Source organism: Phodopus roborovskii, unplaced genomic scaffold (genome assembly GCF_943737965.1).
Source record: "Phodopus roborovskii unplaced genomic scaffold, PHOROB, whole genome shotgun sequence".
NCBI lineage: Eukaryota > Metazoa > Chordata > Mammalia > Rodentia > Cricetidae > Phodopus > Phodopus roborovskii.
The window spans coordinates 14,132,742-14,157,839 of NW_026126571.1; the positions used below are offsets into that span (position 1 = coordinate 14,132,742).

The 25,098-nt window shown below is 38.3% G+C and overlaps 1 protein-coding gene across 1 annotated transcript in view; it reads right to left on the reverse strand.

Moving 5' to 3' along the window:
• The window catches only part of Grid2 (glutamate ionotropic receptor delta type subunit 2), a 1,241,117-nt gene that overhangs the window by 328,698 nt on the left and 887,321 nt on the right, over positions 1–25,098 (reverse strand). Inside the window, exon 9 of the mRNA XM_051202902.1 lies at positions 10,700–10,801. Coding sequence (XP_051058859.1) covers positions 10,700–10,801 — 102 coding nt within the window. The remainder of the gene's footprint in view (positions 1–10,699; positions 10,802–25,098) is intronic.

Here is a 25,098-nt window from a genome sequence, read left to right on the forward strand (position 1 = left end):
GATGTACATCAATTCTCCATTTACTTCCCAGAATCTGTTACCACCTCTTTCTAGAATCCTCAGTCCTCATTTCTTCAGAAGCTCTGAATGTTATTTGAATTCTAACCATCTGGCCCCCGTATATATGCCACTAATAAATTTGCAGGCCCTTCCTCATTAATCTATGTATTACAGTGCAATTCAATGGTCCAAATATTAAATATTCAGAAAGTTAAACAAATCTCTCTTACCTAAAGTTTACTTTTTTCTGAAAAAAAAAAAAGTTTCTGAGTTGTCATCCGTGTTACAACCCTTATGTGTGGATCTCTTTGGACCTCCATCTCTAGTTCATTGTGGAAACTGCCAGCAGTTGAATTCTGGGGAAATTATTGGATCTTTTAGCTGCTAGCTGCTCCATTGTCTTAAGAATGGTCTATTGTCAACTGTTCATGAATGCTTTTGGGTTTTTTTGTTTTGCATTGTGTATAAGCTTTCAAGCTGTTAACTGGTAGCTTTCACTCACTGTTGATACTTCTTCATGGACGGCAAAGAATTAGACAAAGGGACTCAGTGTTTAGTTTTTAGCTCCCATGTGATGGAGCTAAAGTTAATTGATGAACTTCCTTAATAGTTGTAAATCTCTTCTATATACACAAAGTAAAAAGAAAATTCTTGAAGGTTCAACTAAGAATTAGAGGTATTCAAGTGCCTAAGACAAGAGTAATCAGTACATTAACTAGCAATGTTATCTCTCAACTCTAACAGTTACTAATCTGTGATAAAGGCCTTAACAATTCTGCAAAGCAACACAGTGGCCTTTCAGGTTCTATCATTTGTGCTAATGTACTTATTGGGGTGAATTTGCGATGAGCTGTTTTGTGATGTCACATTCTGGCACTACTGAATTACCAAATGACAACTCAGATTAAAAGTCACCTGAATTGTTCAGTTTTCTTTCAGACACAATGGCACATCACATTTTCCAAAGCAAGATATAATACAGTCCTAATGACATTGGCTAGAATATCATAGAAATCATACCAACTATTTTTACATCTTTGAATTTGTAACTGACTCTGTCATTCTCTAAACTTCCAGAGACAAGTAGCCAAGTATGCATTTTGGAAGTAAATTGTATTATAGATTTTCAGTACAATCATTGCTTTTTCTAAGAAATCTGGTTTCATTGACATATAAGTCATATAAAGTTACGTCATGTGCAACGGCAATATCAACAAATCTGTCTATCAACTACCATATGCATAGGTGATGTGAATTGATGTGCCTCAGAATAGAAAATTGTCATAGCATTGTTACTATCAATTCCCATGATTGTATTCAGTCAGCACTGATGTGAAACCCTATTCTGGTGTTGATAGGAATTATATCGCCTGCATAGACCATTTTTCCTCAAGTGCCTGCTTATGACAATCACGTTTTCCCACTTTGTCTCACATATGATGAGAACAATCAGTAGCAGAGACAAACAAAACCCACAGGCATTAGAGAGCCATGACTACTGATTACATTGCTTTAGCAATAAAGCAAAGATCCATGGCTGTCCTGAATTCCAGCTTAGATTCAAGTGGTAACAATGATGCCCTCAACCTGTGGTAAATACCACTTTTATTGTGCAGTTCTGCCTTCATCTTCAAAACATATGCTTTCTGTTGGCTCATCTCTGTTGAAGCACTAGAAAGAGAACATCTCATACACAGGTGCTGGAATGTCCATCTAAGTTTCATACCCTTTAAATGCTATGCCAGTATCATTTCATTAGTTACATCTTCTATTGCAGTGAGGAGACACCATAACCATGCCTAAAGGTCAGAGGTTTAGTCCATTATCATTGCAGGCAGCATGAAGAAGACATGGTGCTGGAGAGGTAACAGAACGTTCTACATCTGGATTGGCAGACAGCAGGCAGAAAGAGATACTGAGCCTAGTTTGAACATCTAAAATCTCAAAATCCATACCTAGTGATATATTTCCTCTAAGAAGGCCTAATTGTGCCACTTCCTATGAGCCAAAGGGAACCGTTTTCTTTTCCTTTTTTCCTTTTATTTACATTGTTTTAACTTTTATTTTACATCCCAGCCACAGTTTCCCCTTCCTCTTCTGCTCCCAGGCCCTCCCCTCACCTGTCCCTATCCCCACTTCTCCATCCAACCTCTTTCTCATGTCTGTTTAGGAAAGGCAGGACGTTAATGGATACCAACAAAACATGGTATATCAAGTTGCAGTCGGAGTAATACAGCCTCATGTATTAAGACTGGGCAAGATGACTCAGTATGAGGAATAGGACCCCCAAAGCCAGTAAATCAGTCAGAGAGCAAGCTACACAACTGTCACATAGATATGCATAGTGCCTAAGTCAATCCCATGCAGTCTCTGTGAGCCTCTATTAGCCCAGGTTAGTTGATTCTATAGCTTTTCTTATGATGCCCTTGACCCCTTTGCCTTCTACAATTCCTTCTACCTCTCTTGCAGGATTCCTTGAGCTCTGTTTGGCTGTGGGTCTATATCTGTTTTTCTCAGTTTTCAGATGAAGTGCCTCTGATGACAACTGGGTAAGGCACCAGTCCTAGCATATACTGCAGGGACAGACTGTAGGTCAAAGGTCATTATGGCTGGTTGGTTTCTTACTCCCTTCACTTAAAGTCTTACCTGGTCACAGGCTATATCCACTATTGTTAGGAGTCTAAGCTGGGGTCATCCTTGTAGTTCATGGGAAATTCCTTTGTGCCAGGTTTTTACCTGTCTCCAAAATGGTCCCCTTTCCAGTAGTCTCCTTCAATACTCTCCCTTCCTTCCATCATCCCCAAACTGATCACTCATATGCCCATCCCCACCCACCTGTAGTTCACTCACATAATCTCCTCTATTTTTCCCTTCCCAGGGAGATCCAGGAGGTGTCCACTATGGGAGGACAGGTATTTTCTTTCATACAAACACAACCAGTTTATACTGGAATTTGTTAAGTTCTTAATAGAATTCCATATACATGTAGCATTGTGTGTGTTCCTTATGATGTAGGGTATCTTTTTCTTTTATCTGTACCTTTAAAACATCACTGCTAATCCTTCAAAGTAGCCCTTTAAGCCTTGACCACTGACATGCTATGAATTAGGTGTTTCTTATATGTTCTTTATTAACCCTGTGTGCAAAATGCAGACATGCAAATCTCTTCTCCTTTTGATAGTCTTTTAACATTTATAGAAGTTCATTAAGTCAGTGAGGAAGAAAACAATATTATTTGCATTTTACAGATGGAAAAGTTAACCACAGAGTGTTAGTGCTGGGGATACGGCTCAGTCAGTGGAGTGCTTGCTTAGCATGCAGGAAGCTTCATGTTCAATGCCCAAAACCACATAAATCTAGTCATAGTGACACATTCCTATAATCACAGTATGTGGGAGATAGAAGCAGAAGTTCAAGGTTACTCTTGGTTCAAGGTCAACTTGGGATGCATAAGACCTGATATCAAAAGTAAAGTAGCAGGCAGGGTAGTGGTGTCACATGCCTATAATCCAAGCACTCAGAAGACAGAGACAGGAGGAGCTCTGTGAGTTTCTGGCCAGTATTATCAACAAAGCAAGTTCCAGAATAGCTATGGTTGTTATACAGAGAAACCCTGCTTCATAAAACTGGAAAAAAGCATAAAATAACTCAGAACTTGATCCAAATTCACAGTTAAGACACAAGGACTAAAACATAGGCTGTACAATGCTAGAGTCTCTACTTCATGTTTCTCTTTAAATAATCTTTTATGCAGATCTAATTTCTATGCCATGCAGTTTACCCATCTAATGGACAGTCAAATGATACTAATAAGTCCATACTCAGGTACCATTATCCTTCCCAAGAGTGCTACAACACTGTTACCCTCCAAAAGAAGTCTGAAGTTGTCCTATCCCAGTTCCCCATCTCTTTTGGCAATGGGCACATCACTCATCTGTATCCTGTCCCCATAGTTTTAATTTGTACATTTTATATAAGTGGCATCTGATGGGAGATGTCATTCTGTATGTTTCTCACACTGGTTAATGAATAAAGCACTGTTGGCCAATAGGAAAGCAAGACAGGCAGGACTAGGAGACAAGGAGGATTCGAGGAAGTTACAGATGGATGTGAGCTTCCAGTCATGGTGTAGGAAACAAAACTTGGGTTCTCTGTAAGTACAGTAAGTATTAGCCATCAAGAGTATCTTTTTAGCTGTGTTATTAGACTACATATTTTCATTGTGTTAATTCTGCTTATCATTGACCATATTTTATTGGGACTGACAATCCACTGTTTGTCCTCTACTGGAAATGTACCCAGCTAGTGTTCTTATTCTTGCTTTGAGCCTGAACCACACTGTTTCTACAGGAGTCATGGAGCTTGCCCCCAACACCCATCAATCTCATACTCTCTAGACAATTGAAATGTAGTGCTTTGTGAAACTAATACTGTTGCTACCACAAACTTGTAATTCTACTTCTAGCTTCAATAGTTTCTGAAGTTGAGAGCAGGGAAAGCTTAACTCTGCAGTATTGAAAATTCTGAGTCTCCAACAGGACAAACTAACCCTATGTCTGCTGTAAACCTTAAGGGCAGTAATATCCAGGGCAGTTTCTGGGGGTGTTTTGTTTTCCTGTTTAGTCTCTCTATTAATTTTTTAAAGTTTCATTTTACATTCCAACCTCAGTTCTCTTCTGTCTCTTTATCTATCATCCTGATGTGCATAAATTCAAATTTCCACAATAATATGGTAAAACTAATAGTAAAATATCATATTACATAGAGAAGAAAATATGAGCAAAAAAGGCAGATAAAAACTTCCTCTAAGAGTAATATTGAATTGAAAAAACAATGTCTCATTCAACATAATTTTTAACCTCTTATGAAAGGTGGACAAATGATTCATGTTATTTTAAATTACAGTTTTCTTTTGCTTTATTTTTAACCTTAACAATGCTAGCTATTTGAATGTGCAATGAAAATGTTAAATCATTTTCTATTTTCTCCCATGTTCTAAGATTTAATAGTCCTAATATTCCTGAAAAAAAAATCTTTTGTTCTGTATAGTCATTGCTGAGAGTAAATATAAAAATCTTAAGTTGAAAGTCAAATTATAAATCTTGCAAGGCAATAGTTGGTCAAAAGGAGATTCTTCATTAGTACAGCACTACTGGTTTCAAATTCATCTTTTATTTCTGTGTAAGAACTTAGCTGCCCAGCTCCTCTCTCCATTTATTTTTTTTATTTATTTTTTTTTAACCTTCAGAGCTTTTTTGTTTGTTTTTCTGGAAAATATCTAAGAAAAACAAAAATCTCTTCCACACTTTGAGAGATGTATCCCAAGCAGTTATCCCTTGCAACAAGTTTCTGCATTTACATCTATCGTTTTCTCAGAATGATTTTTGAGTTCAGGGTCTTAGCTACTTGACCAACACAACTCTCCCTGATAGATTTTATCTTCTATGTTAGCAATGGCCACCTTTGGGGAAACACATCAGACCCAACGTGTAACCTAGAATTTACTTTGTGTGATATTCATGCATGCAAGAGCCTTCATGAATTTCCTTCTGTGATTACAACAATAGTTTTTAACAATATTTTCTATTGCTGGTGCTGCTCATTGTTTCCTTCACTGATCTCCATTTTCCACTGTTACCTCTTTTGTTTTGAGGTACTTTTTAATTTATTGTTTCAGAACTTCCTGCATTAATATGTGTTTTGATGAACTGATGGTAGCCTCTACATAGTCTTCCTTTTAATGACAGCTTCTGAGGCAGTGTTTGGAGGGTCTAACTTTTCAGACTAGTCATGAACTAGTACATTATTTAATCCAAATGTTTTCCATTGTATGTGTCATAATTAATTTCAGCATTACTGATAAGGACAATTAGACTTTCAATACTTTCAATTAGACTTTCAAATGACAATGGGGAAGATTTGTCTTAACTCAGAGATCCTAAACTATGAAGGACTCTGTTTAAGCATGCAAAGCAGAGTAAAGTCATCCCTGCCTCTTCATAGTAAACATCTATGCACACAATAATTATGAGTTTATCAAACCACTTTATAGAGGATAGGCTATTTTGCCTATTTCTTGTAGGGCAACTTCACTGAGAATATTTTTTCAAGAATATTGGGAACTTTTACAGAATGGCCTGCTCCATTAAAGGAAGCTATCTGTGGCCTGATGTATTGTGCTAGCAGTGGCTCTTAAGATGTGTGCCATGACCCCTTTGGGGGTTGAATGACCCTTTCACAGGGGTTGCCTAAGACCATTGGAAAACACAGATATTTGTATTATTATTAATAACAGTAGCAAACTTACAGTTATGAAATAGCAACAAAAATAATTTTATGGTTGGGGGTCACCATTGCTGGGAACAAGATGCTCCCAAAAGTCTGCCTTCAGCTACTCATCACCAGCCACCAAATGAGACACAGGTACCCTTTAAAAAGTCCCTGCCACCACAGATCATTCTATCACACTCTCTGTGTCACTCTGGTCCGTGCACCATCCCCATCCACTGCCAATAAATTTCTTGTGTGTGATCTGTTGCAATGTGTGTTCTTTGCAGCATTCATTTGCCCCAACATATCCACCAAGTTACTCTTCCACAGAAACCCTAATAACCACAGCATTAGGAAGGTTGAGAACCACAACCCTGTGGAAGCTCCATGTAGGTAGGTGTGCTGTTATGAAGGAAGCTTACTGAAGGCATGTGTGTTATGCATATTGTATCTACCCCAGCACCTGGAAGACTGATGAAGGTACTCTCACAGGGACTGAAGAGTGAACACACACCTCAGCAGACACACCATGAATCTTATTTAAATCTGATCAACCCACAAATGATAATTGTGCTTCTTAGGCATTTTGTACTTCTTCATATATGACCACGCATGTCTTTCCATTTTAGTTTCTATGTTTTAGGATTATATTTATGATACAATGAAGTCTCAAACTGTAAATTATCTGGTAAAGATAACAATTGGCATATTGGTCATCTATGGCTACCTTCATTAATAAAACTTAGCTTGTTTTGCATTAACACCAAGCCCCTGATTACTTGGTAACAAACAGGTGCTGATTGGCATAAAACCAAGAAAAAGTATTTAGTCTGGCTGGATGTAATGTTTTCACTTCCTCTATCTCGACAAATATTTTTGTGGCTTTATGTATGGTAAAATACAGTCATCCATGTGTGATGTCATTCTGTAAAAGGTCCCCATATTTTCAATCCAGTAACAAAAGCCCTCACAGTTCAGTCATAATAAGATATTTAATCTTACAAACAAGAGTTGTTTTTGTTGTTTGTTTTCTTTTCTGATTGAGAAGACAGAATGACGAAGCACACGGCCTCTAAAACTGATCTCTGAGCTGGAACCGTCTAGTGCGTTTTAGGCAACATGGGCATGGGTATTTAGCTCACTCTTGTGTGCCTTTACACATAACTGGATTAGTATAGCTATTACAATGTTTGATACGGAGTAAACAAAGGACATGTAGTATTCTATGGACAGGTCCAGTCATGTGGCAGTTCTGGTGCTTGTCTTCCTGGTTTCCCCTGGCACTGCCACAGCCCTCATTGTCTACTCTGTGTTGGAAGAGACAAGCACATTCTGGCTTACTCAGGCTCCACACCTTCTGAATCCTGGCTGAAATTTTAAGTGGAACGAAGTGGACAGTGCTGGTAAAGCAACGGAGTGAGACAGGAGTAGCTTGTGTTCCAGTGTACTTCTTCGCGGTTATGGTTTGAACAGAAACTCTGTGCCCTCTTCCTGTCCCATCATTCACAGAGCCCACCATTACATCCTTTACTCTGGTCCCCTTCAGGCTCCCCCAAACCCAAGGCTTCCCCAGCCAACCAGGCCGGGTACTACAGCACCCTTGTTTGTTCTTTTAGTGGTATTTACTGTCCTGTCCAATAAACGACTTGACTCTACTAATTACTGCCGCCCAGTGAATGGAATCTAAAATGACTTGACCTATCTATGTTTGACTGTTTACATCTGACCAACAAATTATCATAAATACAAATGCAAAAATAGGCATTTTAAAACTTAGGTAAATTAAAGTCAATTTCATAATGTCCCTGTAACTGATGGTATAAGTTTTCTAAGAAATTAAAGTGGGTGGGTGGAGTCTGTAGTGAAATATCCACCCTGCCAACACCTGTTGCACTGACCACACCCATTGGGACATGGGGACAGGTGTGGGCGTGACCTGGGGGGAGGTCTAGGTCTGGAGAGACCCAAGCTCTTAGTTCCTGGTCAGAGACGGAGATCATCTGGAGGCATCCTTGGGACAGGAACCTGCTGGGGGTGGTCATCTGTTTCTGATGTAAATGATTTCTCCCCAAATAAACATCCATCAGCCTACCATGTTCCCAGATTCTTATATGAGTTGACCAGATTTCTGTTATAATATTATAAATGTTTGAAATATCATTCCTGGGGACTTACACTGGGGTCTCTCACCTTCTGGGAAAGTATTGGAGATACATTTCTGAAATACAAGATACTAGGAGAGTGGGCACATATCCTGTTCTAGTTCAACTGTAGATGGAGCCATAGTTCTTCAATGGCCTGGTCATGAAAGCATCAAGATTTTGGAGTAAACTGGGTGAATTGAGGGTGGAGGTGATTATCAATTTGGATGAAGAGAGCTTGTAAGGCTACATAAAAGAGGTAGACTTAGAAGCATGCATACAAGAAATAAACAGGCCCATAGATGAATGAGTAAGTGTGTGAAGGTATTACACACTGGCTGTCAACTGTGTGCCCACAAAAGTAACAAATGCTCATTCAGCTGGGCACCCAACAGCTAAGCTCATTACAGACAACAGGGAAGGCAAAGTGCTCTTCCTGTCACTAGTTAGTTATCTGCTCTCAGGATCTGTGCACGGCTTAGTTTGCAGCAAACAGACAGGCGAGCCTGGGATTGGCAGCATTACCACCATGGAAAGCACAGCCCACCATTTCATTCAGCTTGGAAATGGCTTTAAAATGATTGGTCCTATGAAGCTCTCTCCATAAACCTCACTTTTCCCTCACTCAGAATTTAAACTTCTCCAATTCTCCAGTCAAATAGAATTCCATAGATGTCTCACTTCTCTGTATTCACAGCAGGAGTGGAGCGGGGCTATGCATTGCATAGGGAAAGGAGTTAAAGGTCTGGAGTCCAGGCTTGCTGGATTTGAATTTCAACTCTGCTCTGTCAACTGAGTAGTCTTCCATAATTTTGTCTTGCCTTGTGTTTGATTTGTTTCACTTGTTCATATTTTGTTGGGTTAGAATAGTTTACACTGTGAATACTGCAATAACTGAAATAGATGATAAATACAGAAGACTTCACAGGGGATCAGACATAGTAAATAATAAATCTTAACATGGCACCTTATGTAGGGTTCACCTACCAAATTCTAAGCATACACTAAGATTAGGATCTGTGTATAATCTACTCTGTATATTGCCAAGTCTATCATATGGTAAATACTAAATAATGATTTGCTAAGCAACCGAATTTGTTAATTGCTTAATTTGATTTAAAACTTTTTCTTTCTCAAAGAAAACCAAATCCCATGTGAGAGCTTTTATGGTGTTTGTCACAGTTTCCATGATAATCACTAGAAAAGAGAGTAATATTACTTCTTTGTAATTTAACTGTCTATCTTTTAACTATTAGTACTTAAGTGACAATTGTTATCTACACACTTAGGGTCAAACCAAAGCATAGTCACATTCCAGATGTAAAATAATTACAAGTGAGAGCCTTGTTAAAATAATAGCTAGAAATAAAGTATAGATATGCCAAAACTGGGTCTGGGCTATTCAATTAGATTTCCTTATCTCTAGATGTCTCAGATAATTTTTAGATCTGTTAATTTATATTAAAGTATATAGAGAGCTGCTGGTGTTGAATTGTAATGAGTATCTAGTTATTATCATTCTGCAATAAAATTAGCCTATAAGAGACCCTTTCCTACTATCTTATTTTCTTAAGCATGTATGTGTGTGTGTGGGTCTCTAGGGGGGTAGGTGTGCATACTACCAGTACCCAGAAGGCCACTGTCATTGAATTCCCTTGGAGCTGGAGATAGAAATGGTTGTGAGCCACCTGGCATGGATGTTGGAAATCAAACTCAGGTTTCTTGTAGAGCAGAGGAGCTCTTAGCCACTGAACCATCTCTCTAGCCAAAGATGATACACAATGATAAAACACGTGAGAGTGGAATTGTAACAAATGTCTCCATATATAATCCCATCCACGGAATCATGAATGACAAGGTCATAAAAGACAATCACAAGGACCTATTCTATTTCCTACTACCCCCAGGAAGCCATGCTTAATGCCAGATAAGTATCTATTAAACAACTGGATGATCTCTCCATTGATGCATCCACTCATTTCAGTGATGCATATATCTGAGGGATCCCTCTTCTTATAATGTATAGAAAACTGTAGGAAATCAGACCTAAAGGCATAAGGGAGATCCTAACAAAAGTACATTAATGAAACTACAGCATACAGAAATCAGATTCAAATTCAAAGAGCTGGGAAGCTAGGTAACATGGCCATTGACGCTATCTTGGAAATCACAGTCAAGGTTCATTTAAAAGCTCTTCCTCAATTATGACAATAGTGGATAAAACAAAAATCAGTCAACAATAGAAGATACTTTATGGGCCCAAACTACAAGGCTAAGGTTGTGCTTACCAGTACAGTCACCACACGTAGAACGACGCCCCGCATGTTATTTTCCAGTTTCTTGTCAGTCAGTGACCCATTCAGACCCGTGACAGGATTCCAGCACCCAAGCTGAAAAGCAAAGTATCTTTGGTCACTTTTCTGGCTAAAGAGCATCCCAGGCACTTCTGAGTAGACCTTGTAGAGAACTGTGTGTGTACCTCGCAGAATAGCTGGTATGGGAAACTTATCTCTTTTAATAGCAAATGAAGCAGTCAGAAATGCCATTCCCTGCCTTTAAATACCATTATACGGCATATGTCAGAAGTCAGCATGCTTTACAAGAATCATGGAGGACATCTGAATTAATGAGGAGTCACATATTCACCAATAACTCCATCATTGTGATGTGCTAATTGGAAGAATAAAATTGAATGTAACCCTTGCAGAATTTCTCACTAATATAGTAGTTACAACATTTAAGTTAAATTCTCTCAGAGCCTTAATACTGTCATTTAATTGTACAATGGTTTCATTTGGAAAAAAAAAGAGCTTTAAAATGCTAAAATTATTTTATATGGATAGGAGAGCAACTGCTTTCATGTAGGGGATAGTCACATATAAAGTGTGTGTGTGTGTGTGTGTGTTTGTGTGTGTGTGTACATGCATGGGTATGTATGTGTGCTTTAAGTACTCACAATACACCAAGACAATATAACTAGGCTTTTGGTCAGCACTATTTATTCCCTCGGAATATTTTGACAAGACTCTTTCCTTAGAAACCACATGTTAATTATTCTTTATTGTTCAAAATGGAGGTTTATTGCATGCCGGCCCTCATATAGTTTTACTTCGTCTAGTATCCAAATCTGAGGGCTACCCATTTTCAAATTACTGCTGTTAAATGTCAGAGAAATAAACCTTGATGAGTCTCAATTAGAACCAAGGAGGAAAGAAAGGAACGATGGGGCGTGCCTTAGCGAATGACATGTCCAGAAACAGCTGCCGAGAGAACAGGGGATGTGCACAGTGGGAGTGATGTCAGGCTCTTATCGCAGTGCCAGCTCCATGAGCCTTCACGCTGAGACCTGTTCTGTGAGTGCACGAGGTAAAAGTGTAACCCAGCCTCAGTCATATTTGGAAACAATTTGATTAATTGAGTTATTACAGGGGCACCTGGTTACTTGTGCCATCTCCTCCGATTATTGATTTCTTTGGACAGAGTTTTGTCTGCAGCTTCCACAGTCATCAACATGCTGGCAAGTCTCCCTCACCAACAAACAAATAAGGTGCTTCTGATTAAAGCTCAAGTGTCTCTTTGAGCTCCCCAAAGGTGTTTAATTAAGAAAGCTAAAATGTGTTCAATATATTGTGAGGGACAGAGATGCCACAGTATGATCAACAAAGCCAGGTTTTTCTTTATTAAGATAATTTGGAAACGCCTGATAATTGTTGGTTTCAACTGTAAAAGCACATTAAATTCATACCATGATATGTCATTCTTAGTTACATAAAAGTCTAATTAGAACTTGGATCCAATTAGCAAATCCAAATGTGTTGAAAAGTCTAATTATCAGAGCTAGTGTAGCCCTCTTGCCAAATTTACAACCTCATGGAAATTCTTTTCAGCTTTTGTTCTTTTCTGAGGTTACTGGGAGTCTGTCCTCAATTGCATTGTTTGACAGTCACTTTTATAATTACCTCGAGAATGATTTCTTTTCCTAGGCAAGATATTGGTGGGAAAACAGCAATGGTGAAGTTACTAAAGTCTTAGGCCACTTGATTTCCAGCTTAACAAATGCTATAAAAGACAGACTTAATAACAAGGATATGGCCCAGCAGCTCCAGCAAAGACAGACCTTTCTTTTTGTCTCCAGAGGTGTGCTTTAAGGTTGATCAGACTGTTGTCAGTTTGACGAAGAACCTTGGTCTTCTCTGTGCCTTGCTATGTGAGCAATTAAGGTTGGTAGAGTAATACACACCATGGTCTGGAAAGACCATTAACCTTCAAGTCCTCAGTTTCTGAGTCATGACCTTTGTATACAACTAAATACACGCAATATTCTATAAAGTCTCTTTTGTGGGCTTCGGTTTTGAGATATATTTTCTCTATAATCCAGGCTAACGTATAACTCAGATATCTGCCTGCCTCAGCCTCCTAATTGTTGGAATTAAAGTCATGAGCATCCATCACCTGATGGTAAAATTCTATTAATTTTAATGCATTCTCTTGTACTTAAATTGTAAACAACAAAGTGGACTGGGTGGAAATAGGTACCTGTCATCCTGACTTCAGCAGTGACTTGGACATTATTTGCATTATTCATGCTATGTGATGTCTCTTCTCATTTTACTCTTTAACTTTCATGATGTGTAAGACTGTTCTAAACACATAAAAATTTACATACATACAGTTTGCAAGACAACTGGACTCCCTTTCCTGCATGATGACTTTGAGTGTTCTGTGTTGTTATTTATTTGCGCAATCTTCGGTGCATTTTGACAGTAGCACTTGCCATTTTGTTTCTGTCTCTTAATAACCATAGAGTGCACCTTAAGATCAGTGTATCCCTTCTATGTGAGTACTTCTCTTATACATATGAAGATTTTCCCAGTAGACACTATGAACACCAAAATCTAGTATGTTCTAAGAAGACAAATGTTTAGGATAAAGTTTTTTTTTTTGACAAGTAGAAATAATATATAATATTTATTATATATCTAAATGGGTCACATCAAATCACCAAGAAGTCAAAATAATAGGTATTTCCTATATAGACCAAAAATTTTCAAATATTCTTAAATAATTCCTAATTGTCAGTCAAAGAGTTGAGATCTTTATGCAGGATGTTTAGGTGTTTCAGCAACTTCACAAAATGACTTTGTTAACATTATTATTCTGTATATAATCATACCTAAGGTCTCACATCTACCTAAGGTCATATATCTACTAAGAGATGAAAGAAACTAGGGTTGCAACCAATTCCACTTAAGTTCCATTGTCAGGATTTGAAAATGAATTTTGTCTCATGCCTCTTGAATCCTCTTCATGAGCATGATCCATCTGAGGTGGCAGAAAATACATTTACATATCGGTATTAAGGAAATCGAGGTATATAACTCTGAAGTGATTTGATCATCATAGAACTTTCATGGCAAAATTATCATCATAATTTTATAACACTTACATACTATATAATGTGTGGACTAACTGAGAGTTTTACTTTTGTTAACTAAATTAATTCTCAAGACTTACGAAGGAAAGGAATATTCTTGTCCCCATTTTGTAGAAGAGGTGTCTGAGGATAGATAGGTGCTCTATCTATCTATCATCTATCTATCTATCTATCTATCTATCTATCTATCTATCTATCCATCCACTTATCTATCTTGCCATTATCATTTATCAGAATGTCAGTCAAGATGGTAGCAAGTAGAGGGATAAGTAGATAATGAAGTAAGCACAAGGTGCTCAAAAGTATCACACTGTCCTGTTATAGGAGATGAACTTAGTGAAAATCAATGCCAAACTCATTTAAGTTCCTCTAAGTCATAATGATATCTCCTAAATAGTGTCAGAAGGACAGGGAAATAACACCAGCACACATGGAGCCGAGCATTCACATTGTTCAGATGAATTTCTCAAGTATTAAGATCTCTTGGTATTCACTCTCATCTCCCTGAGGTTTACTTCAAGTGACTCTGCTTGATTATAACAATCCCTTCCAATGACAAGCAACCAAAAATAAGTGATGTTCACACATATCCAAACTGAATCACTGCCTACAAGAGGCAATGCTCCTCGAAGCAGAGCAGCACTGAGAGGAAGAATGTTTGAGCAATCCCTGAAGAACAGCGTCCAGGGTCAAGCCCAGGGCATCTCTAGCTACTTCTCTGCCATGGTTGTTTGAAATTTCCTTAGCTTCACATCTATGGCAGGATGAGGAAGGTTGCTTTTTGTCTGGTTGGGTTCTTGCTTTCATTTCTGTTTTGTTTTATTTTTCTAAGAAACTCAAAAGTAATAGTGAAAATAGACATAATATCATACTCTTTTAAAGCACTTTTTATTTTTATGTATGTGTGTGTGTGTGTGCACAAATGAGTGCTGGTACCCTTGGAGCCTGAAGGAGGGAGCTGGAGCTGGAGTTAGGAGCAGTTGCAAGCTACTTGATGTAGGTTGTGTCAACCGAAGTCTGGTCCTCTGCTAGAGCAGCCAGACTCTTAATTGCTTCATCATCTCATTCAGACTCTATACTCAGACAAATAAGTAGAGTATACTCTTGAAACAAAAACATAAAAGTGACTCCTCCAGTGAATGAAATTTGCATAAAATCTCCCTCTTAATGGTGAAAGGATTTACTATGCAGGTATGAGGGAGATTAGTAAAGTGCTTGATGCACAGCATGAGAATCTGAGTTCTAATCCCAAGAACCATGTTAAAACTAGTCACAGAGAATACGCACCCTTCCACAATCCTAGTACCGTACCAGCTCTCAGGGATGGGCTTGTCAACCAGTCTATCTAAAACATGAAGTTCCAGATTCAGTAAGAGATTTTGTTTAAAAAAGAATAGTAGTAAACATTTGAATTCATCTTCGGCCTCTACATGTGTGTTCACAAATGTGTGTATATGCTTCTATATACATGCATACACATACTCATATATCCCACAACATACACACACACACACACACACACACACACACACACACACACACACACACAATTCTCCATTGTGCAGGTCCTGCAAATCTCAAAAACATTGGGATGACCTAAAAAGTTAAAGACCAGAAACTCTGCAACTTTTCAACAGCAGTATACAGATTTCCTGTATTTTCTGGTTATTGCCTGAAGTCATTTCAGAACCTTTAAAATGCTTAGTACTCTAATTATTTCCTTCATTGGAGCTTTGGCAATAATAACCATGTAGTCTCAGTTAAATCAATGGAATAGCTTGTGTTCAACAAACTGGCTGATGCATTTGCACGAGCACAGTAGCGCTCCAAACATTATGCATGCTAACGATCAAGTTTATATATTTACTCTTTTCTCCTCAACGCTTTCACTTTTCATTGGCCACAGGCTGCAAAGGATGACTTTTGACTCTGGAGTTTCACATCACTGTTTTTCAAACAGTGTTTGATGTCAAAAAGAGCTGAACTGTTCAACTTTAATTTTATGCTCAATAGTTTGTAGACTTTAATAAGGGGAGTCAAGAGAGCTCTAATTGAATATGAATAGAATGGCCAGCATTTATGAGCTGTACTCGCATGGAACAAAGGAATTCTGGCTATACTATCAAAGCACCAGGGAGGACATGACACACCCTGTACTAGAACTTGTTCTGCCAGCTGCTGAGCTTCATCTGTTTCCTCAGCCATTGGGCTAAAAGGAGAACCGGCAGACATTATGCAGTCAAGCTAGCTTGAAAGGCAGATGTTTAGGATATGAAGGACTTATTTGGTAAATGTTGTATCTGTAATGGTCTAGAAATACAAGGAAATATGCATTTAGCATATTGACTCAGATATATCCTTTATAAAGCTTCATGGCAATGTTTTCTGCTTAGACCCATACCAAAATGTGGTGGCTCAGTAATTTCCCCAATATTAACTCTCTTTTTTTGTTGTTATTCTCCACCCATAAGTTAGTTTCAATTTATAAGACTTGCTTCCTGGGTCATGATTATGTGCTTCTGTGGGTCTGCTCCCATACCTGGGTCACTGTCAAGTCCTTCTCTGAGCTTACAGGGGATGACCTATGACCTCCATGCTTGAATTTCTGGCAGGAAATGTCTTTGGAAAAAAATCAAAACAAACAAACAAAAAAAAAAAAAAAAGAAAAAGAAAAGAAAAAAGCCAGGCAGTGGTCTAGTACTGGGGAGGCAGAGGCAGGAAAATCTCTGTGAGGTTGAGGCCATCATGTTCTACAGAGCTAGTTCTAGGACAGTCATGGCTACACAAAGAAACCATTCTTGAGAAATAAAACAAAAAGCAAAACACAAAACAAAATAACAACAAAATGGTGGGGGATGTCCTTCTGTACATGTGTTTCTTATTGGTTGATGAATTAAACATTGATTGGCCAGTAGCCAGGCAGGCAGTATAAGCAGGGCTACCAGACAAGGAGAATTCTGGGGAGAGGGGCTGCCAGAGAGACCTCATGTATCTGCCCAAGGAATAACATGTCCTGGCTCTCTCTGGTAAGATAAGACCATATAAAAATACATAGATTAATAGAAATAGGTTCATAATTAAGAGAGAGCTAGCCAATAAGAAGCCTGAGCCATCAGCTAAACAGTTTTTAATTAATATAAGCCTTAGTGTGTTTATTTGGTATTAAATTCTCTTAGACCAAGCAGAACAGAAACGTCTGACTACAGAAAATGAATCAAATGACTGAACCATTTGTGTGTGTGTCCTTTGCTACTGGAAACCAAAAGTGTGCCAGTGAGATGACTCAGAGGGTAAAAGGTGCTTGTCATAAAGTCTGAGTACCTAACTTTGATCCCAAGAACTCACACTGTAAAAGGAGAACTAACTCCTCTGACCTCCACGTGTATACCCTGGCATCTGTGCACAAATACATCATACCGCATACAAAAGCATAGCACAATAGGAAGATAAAAGCCTCCACAATATAAACAAGATTACCTTCTTGCCTAGCGCCTACAAAGGAAGAATATGAGAAACAGTACACACACACACACACACACACACACACACACACACACACACACACAGAGGCTCAAATTATTAGGCTGTCACAATAACCACTTTCAGCTAACAGCTGAATTAATTTAATTGACTTAATACTATGGCATAAGGATATTTTCCTTTCTTCTGTATTCCTTTCTGATATGAAACCACCATTACACTGGACATAGAGTCTATATGCTGTAGCAATTAACTACATAAATATATACTGAAGAGCTAGAATGCTTATGTTAGAGCACTTACCAGAAGTTAAGAGGTGAATGACCCTGGGCCTCAGTTTCCTCTACTCTCACATGAGAATTAGAAAGGACTTTGTCACAGGGCTGTTGGACTAACTGTTGATGTCATATGTGCTGAGTATTGCCACCCATTCTTAGCACAAAGACTGAGGAAGTGCTTGGTATTAGTTATTAGCTAGGATTCCTATGCTCCTGCTCAGTCCCATTCCTAGAGAAGTTTCTTAATTTAGTAACAAAACACATCTTCAAAGGTATAATGTGACCTGGAAAAATATGAAAGTTCATGATGATTTAGCAAACCCTAGAACAATTAAATAAGAATCTCATGGTGGAGTCCTTGGTCCCCGGCATTGTATGAGACCTTCAAGATGATTTCTGATCACAGGCAAGATTGTTTCACAACATGCTTGAGCACCAGGGGAATGAAACTTGTCAACTGACTTTTTTCCACCATTATTCTAGGGTCTCTCTTCTACTGGCTTCTTTTGCAAAGGCTGCCAAGCAATAACTTCTGAAGCAAGCTATATAAGTTTCTTAATTGAAATTTTGATATGAATGTGAAATCTCTGTGAAGCCAGAATGTTGCCTGCCTTGCCCATGGGTGTAACGTGTACTGTTTTTCCGCCTGCCGCCGCCCCGTCTTGTCCCGACGCCGCGCCGCCAGCCCCAAATAATACACAGACTCTGTATTTGATATTATCCTGTTGGCCAGTTACTAGTTTCTTATCGGCTAGCTCTATCTTAATTATTAACCCATTTCTGCTGATCTATGTATTTTCACATGGCCTTCTCTTACCGGGGAGGCGGCTGGCGTCCAGCTCTCTCCAGACTCTCTATCTTGACTCCTCCTTACTACTTCCTATTTCCTCCTTGTCTCCTAGTCCCTCCTATCTTCCTTTCCTATTGGCCAACAGTGCTTTATTATTAACCAGTATGAGAAACATATATACATAATGGCATCTCCCATCACATGGGTATACTTGGGTTGTCTCGGTAAGCTTGTATGGGGACCAGACAGGAACCAGCAGATACAGGCATGAGTTAGAATGTATGGTTTTCTTATTGTTCATCCATCTTCCTTGTTATCCAGTAAAAACTAAATTTAACAAAAACCAAAGTGTCCCAGTCTGGGCCTGAGTCCTTTTCACTTACTGCACCCCTGTCTGTTCTCTTCATTTTTTCAGGATGGTTCATCTCATTCTTATCAAATGTGAGTAGCTTTACATTTCCATCTTAACAGAATGTTCTTTTCCTATAATATTTTAGCATTTAGTGATTATAACCATATAAAGCTTGCTGTACTTTCTTTGTTTCATCTTGTATTGAAACCACCTGGCAGCTGAGCTTTCTCTAGGTCACTTAAGTCCTTGACATAGTTCATTTAGTAATGTTCATACCTCTTGAAGACTTCTTATGAGGCAGACATAGTGCCAAGCTCTAGGTATTACTTAATTTATGTTTTCGCTTTAATTATGTCAGGAAAGTACTAAATTATTTCCATTTTAACAGATGTTGAAATAGAGGATTAGAAAAATTAATTGACCCATTTCAGGTCTTTAGCTAGCTATCAACAAAACCCAAATTTCAACATGGTGGTATAGCATTTTGACCTTAGTCACTGTGATGCCCTTTGAGACTGAAGTAAAACAAGGTGCATACAAACAGATCTAGCAAGTTGTTGAACCTTCATTTTCCAATTTCAGACCATGAGGAACTGTAATTTCCTGTGCTCAAAACAACTTTTGGGTTTCAATGATTCATGCTTGTCTCCCACTGTATGGAACCAAGAACTTGTAGCTAATATATACAGAGGATGCATTATATTTTGTGAATGGGTTGTGTAACTAAGTCAGTATGGACAAAGATTGGCCTGTAATGACTGGTTAGGAAAACATGAATATGAAATGGATTGGTAATGAAAAGCATTCTATATTTGTCTTTCATAGTTCACAGTTTATTAGTGAAAGGATTACTTTTAGGACTTTTGTGGGCAGTTTCACTTTACTACATTGTATTTGTCTAATGCAGTGGTTCTCAACCTTTTCTAAAGCTTCAATCTCATGTTGTAGTGACCGCCAACCATAAGATTATTTTCATCGCTACTTCATAACTGTACTTTTACTACTGGTATTAATTGTAATGTGAATATTTTTGGAGATAAAGATTTGTCAAAGGAGTCATGACCGATAGGTTGAGAACCACTGACTAATGTGTGTATGTGTATGTGCATGTATGTACATGGCATGGTGCATAATGCTGAGGGCAGAGAAAGACTTGTGGGAGAGGTTTTTCTTTCTACCATGTGGGGCCTAGGGATCAAACTCAGACTCTCAGGGCTGGCAGTAGCGCCTCTACCATGTTGCTTCTTAGATTATCAGCAAACCAAATTAAATCACATAGAAACATGATGAATATAAATTCAAGGACCGTATATCCATTACAGTAAGACATGAAAACATTTGTAAAACCCTTGGCTTAATTTTCTTTGTAGATATGTATCAGGTTCCTAGAATGCTATTTTGCATATAGTCTATTTTAAAAAGTAGATAGTTGGCAAATGAATTAATTGGCTTTATTTTTCTCTCTAAGAAAACAGTAATTTCCAGCAGTGTAGAGGCATTTTGTAGCATGAGGTCTTTACCATAAGGTGAGGCATGAATCACCTTAACTCATGAAAACTTTCTATCAGTTGTTTAATATAATTAGATTCCTAACCAATGCAATTCTTGTGTGGAACAAGAAGCTTATTGTTCACGCTTGTTTGATGCACTCATTGTAGAATGTGTTATCAACATTACTGATGGGGAATCTCCTTCTGTATATATGTTTCTCTTATTGGTTAATGACTAAAACACTGATTGACCAGTAGCCAGGCAGAAAATATAGGCAGGGCTAGGAGAATTCTGGTGGAGGATGCAGAGAGAAGTGGCCAGAGGGACACCATATAGCTGCTGAAGGAGAAACATACTGGAACATTCTCTGTTAAGATAAGACAACATGGAAATATTTAGATTAATGGAAATGGATTAATAATTAAGAGAGAGCTAGCCAATAAGAAGCCTAAGCCATCAGCCAAACAGTTTAAAGTTAATATAAGCATCAGTGTATTTATTTGGCGCTACAAGGCTGCAAGATCAGGTGGGACAGGAACTCCATCTACACATTACAATCAGTTCACCTCATGGATAGTAACGCACATCAAAGTCACCAAGAGGTTTTCTTTTCAGGATCCCTCTTTCTCACATGTCTGTGCTCAGACTCAATATACAAACAAAGACTTTGGGTTTCACTGGTAGAAATGAATCATCAAATGATGGGCATGCCTGTTTTCATCTTTAGACAAGTCTTATTTCACTGTGGAGTATTTCAAACATGTAAACAATTGAGACTTCCATAAATCAAGATTTCCTAATTAAGTATAATGTAAAATGTTGGCAAATATGTAGAGAATTACCATGTCTGTGTGGATTAGTATCTTTATCATTCCTTTCATCAACTATTTTTAAATATATTTCCATTGTCAAGGAATAGATAAAACTACCAACTTATATCTGAAAATCAAGAGAAGGGGCAAAAGGGATTTGGAAAATGAGGCTTGGACCTACTGATCTCAATAATATGAAAGAGATTTGTCAATGGGTGGTGTAGTGAAACACCTCAAGAAGACCAGCATGTAGCTTCATATAGTCTAGCTCAGCCTTGGCACAGTCATAGAGGTCTCTGTACCTCAAATCTAGAATCTCATACAGCAGGAGAATGATGGGAGATGTCATTCTATAAATATGTTTCTCTTATTGGTTAATGAATAAATCCCTGCTGGCCAATAAGAAACAAGATAGGCAGGACGAGAAAACAAGGAGAATTCTGGGAGATGTAGTAGGAGAGTCAAAATGTAGGACCAAGAGGAGTAAAAGGTCAAGACCCAATCTCTGGTAAGCCAAGACCATGTGGAAATACTTAGATTGATAGAATTGGGTTAACATTTAAGACAGAGCTAACCAATAAGAAATGCTAGTAATAGGCCAACAGCTTTATATGTAATGCAGTGTCTGTGTGTTATTTGGTGCTGACATGGCTCTGGGACCATGCTGGTGGAAAAACTGCTTGTAACAGGAGTATATGCCTCTACCACTCTCATTTCTCCATTTGAAAGCATCCATATACATAGTATAAATTAGAAAGTCATGACCACTCTGAAATCCCAGGGAGGTATATAGGTTCAGAAAAAAAAAAAAAAAAAAAAACCTAAGAACTTAATTTTATATCTCTGATTAATTATTGTTACAGAGGAATTCTACAAACATTAAAACCAAAAGAAAAATGACGTTGAGGGAAGAGGAAAAATGTCTTCTACCAAAACTGTATTATTGCACTTCAGTATTTAGTTCTCAAAAACAATTAAGAAGCATTTAAAAATGGATAGGAGGTGTCCACACAAACATTGCAGGCTACTGTGAATGCTATTGGCTTCTCTCCTTAACTTTACGGCACGTCCTTGTTGCTGAAAACAACACTTACATCATTAAACATGGAGAATTTGAGCTGGTACACAGCTTGAAGCTTCACCTCTACTGACTGTCATTCAGAGTGCTTGGCAGTACTCTGAATGCTACTAGATGACAAAAATAATTACTAATATCAACAAGCTACAAACCCTGTGACCAATTAACAATGACCTGCTTGAAAGATATCTTGGTACAATAATGGCACTTCTGATTGATTTAAGGCCCAGTCCATAAGATCTAATCTATAGTTGACACTGATAAAGTGCCAAAATCCAGAGACTAGATAGCTCATGGAACTAGGAACATGGCAATAAAATAACTACTAATGACATATTGCTATACCCACAGATCAGTGTCTTGCTCAGCTCATACCAGAGATGCTTCCTATTTGCTGTAGATGGTAACTAACACTGAGACCCACGAGTAGGCAATAGGCAGATAATGAGAAAATGTGGAGCATTAGGTTCTAACTGGCATGTCTTTGTTAATCCTTTCTCTGAAGGATGAGGGATCTATCCTAAATAGGAGGCATAAAGACTGTAAGCCAGAAGTGGCAGATTACTCTAAGGAAACAGTGTCTTCCAGACACAACAGTACTGCTTTGAACTCACACAGACTGTGATCCTACACACAAGGCCTAGACAGAGTCAAATCAGAGAAAGTGCTAGCAGCAGTTAGAAAGGGAGGTGAATATAAAATCTGACCCCAACCAAGAAGATATTTGCACTTGATGACTGCTGGAAGAGGGAAAATCAATTTTCTCCAATAGAGTGTTACTGGGAATATCAACCATATTCCAGGTCAAGCCTCTTGCCCTGGAGAAGCTGCCCAACAAAAATGGATGATGTGTGCATGCGTGTGGGCCTGTGTGTGCGTGTGTGTGTGTGCTTGTGTGTGTGAGTGTGTATGTGTGTGCTTTTTTGTTCTTTTGTTGTTTTTCTTTTTTTTCTGAGGGTGTTTTTCTTTTATTGTTTTTTGTTTGTTTTGAAATTTAGGCTTCTGTTTTTATTTGGTTTATGAGAGAAGTGTGAGAGAGAACAAGAATATCAAGTTGAGTCTATTGGGGACAATAGGATCTGGGAAGGATTATTAGAGGGAAGAGCATAATCAAAATGCATCAAAAGCATTTTAAATAAAAAAAGATACAACAATAAAAACAAGAATTAATAGCCCAACCAAAAAGTGACAAAATCTGAAGACAGGTATCTTAAAAATTACAATACAACTGTACTTTTTATATACTCACTGTACTAAAAGAAAAATGTGGAGCAAGTCAAGAAATTATGTGCAAAAAACCCCCCACAAATATCCACAGATATGAAAAATCTGTAGACCAAAGATTCTTGCTCTTAAGAAGTACAAAAATGCAATAAAAATTTTACCAGAGAGGCTTGAAAATGGAATTATGCACTCAAGAAAGAATGTAACCTGAAGACAGGATGATGGCAATGATGGCAATGGTTGGGCCTATTAAAACAGAATATATATATATATATATATATATATATATATATATATATATATGTTCTGTGCATATATATATATATGCACAGAACAAACATATAGGGGTCTCTGGGACACCAGCTTTTGAAGTTCAAAACGGAAACAGAGACAGAGACAGAGACAGAGAGAGAGAGAGAGTAGCAGAGGGGATATTTGAAGGTATAATTGTCCAAGTGAATATACAAAAACTAAAACTCCAAGTTCTGTGAATTCTAAGAGCCCCAGGCTGTGATGGAGCATGTACTTTTGTACCTGATGGATTGAGATCCCTAGATGTTTTGTGAAGCACACCTCTGGGGACATCTGAGAACTCTTGCACAAAAGATTAAGTGCTGAAGGCTCTGACCTAATCACAGGTTTAAGCCAGTGACTGTTCAGCCTTTGAGCAGACTGTTGTGAGGTGTGGAGCTATGGGGGTGGAGCCTAGGGGAAGATTGAGCTCTATGCCTCTTGAAGGGGATATGCTGGCTCTAGCCTGCTCCTGTTGCTACTCTTTGCTGCTTGCTCACCACGAGATGAAGGCCTCTGCTCCCACACAATCTCCCACAGTCCTGTCCTGCCATCAATGACCCTGAAACCGTAATGCCAACCAAAGAACCTCAGATTGAAGCATCAGAAACAAGGAGCCTGAGTGAACCCTTCCTCCTTTTAAACCAATTCTCTCAGACATTTTTCATATTTTGAAAAAATATGATGACATACAGACCAATACTTGTTTATATTTTGGACACACAATACAAAAGTCTATTATTTGGAGTCATTAATTAACATATTCTTCCTGTTTCATAGATTCAATCATCACCATAATTATTATCCTATCTTAAAATTTGTTGATTCTTCCGAGCACACAGCCCCATGGTCCAGACTCTTGTCTCATAAGCAAAAACAAGATAGTTTCCTAAATGAAAGATAAAGGTGGAACACTCACAATATAAAAAAGAAGAAACAAAACTCATCCTGAGGGGCCTTTGGTGAAGCTATCAGCAGATCTTTCTATTTTAACTTTTATCTGAAACTTAGGATGCCAGATGTCTCCAGGCTGACATAGTACAGATGCTTAAAGGAACAAGAAAGACGGAGGAGGTGGTGGAGGAAGGAGGAGGAGGAAGGAGGAGGAGGAAGGAGGAGGAAGGGAGAGTAGAAGAGGAAGAGGATGAAGAAAAGAAATAGACGGAAAAGGAGAAGCAGGCGAGTGAATGGGCAAGTGAAGAACTACCCTGCTTCCATCTTAGGCTTAAAAGCCATCTTCTAGAAAAGACAAGCCAGCTTTATTCCTGTTTAGTAATAAACTTCTGTTTCTCAAGGATTGGTCAATGCCTTATTTGTAACCTTAACTACAAATGGTTTTGTACTGCCTGTTCCAGGAACAGCAATCACGTACTTATTTCAGGAGGTCATTACAACTAACTTTTTATGCCTATGTTCTGCTCCTGTAACCAGGAAGATTTTGCCCATCAAATCCTCAA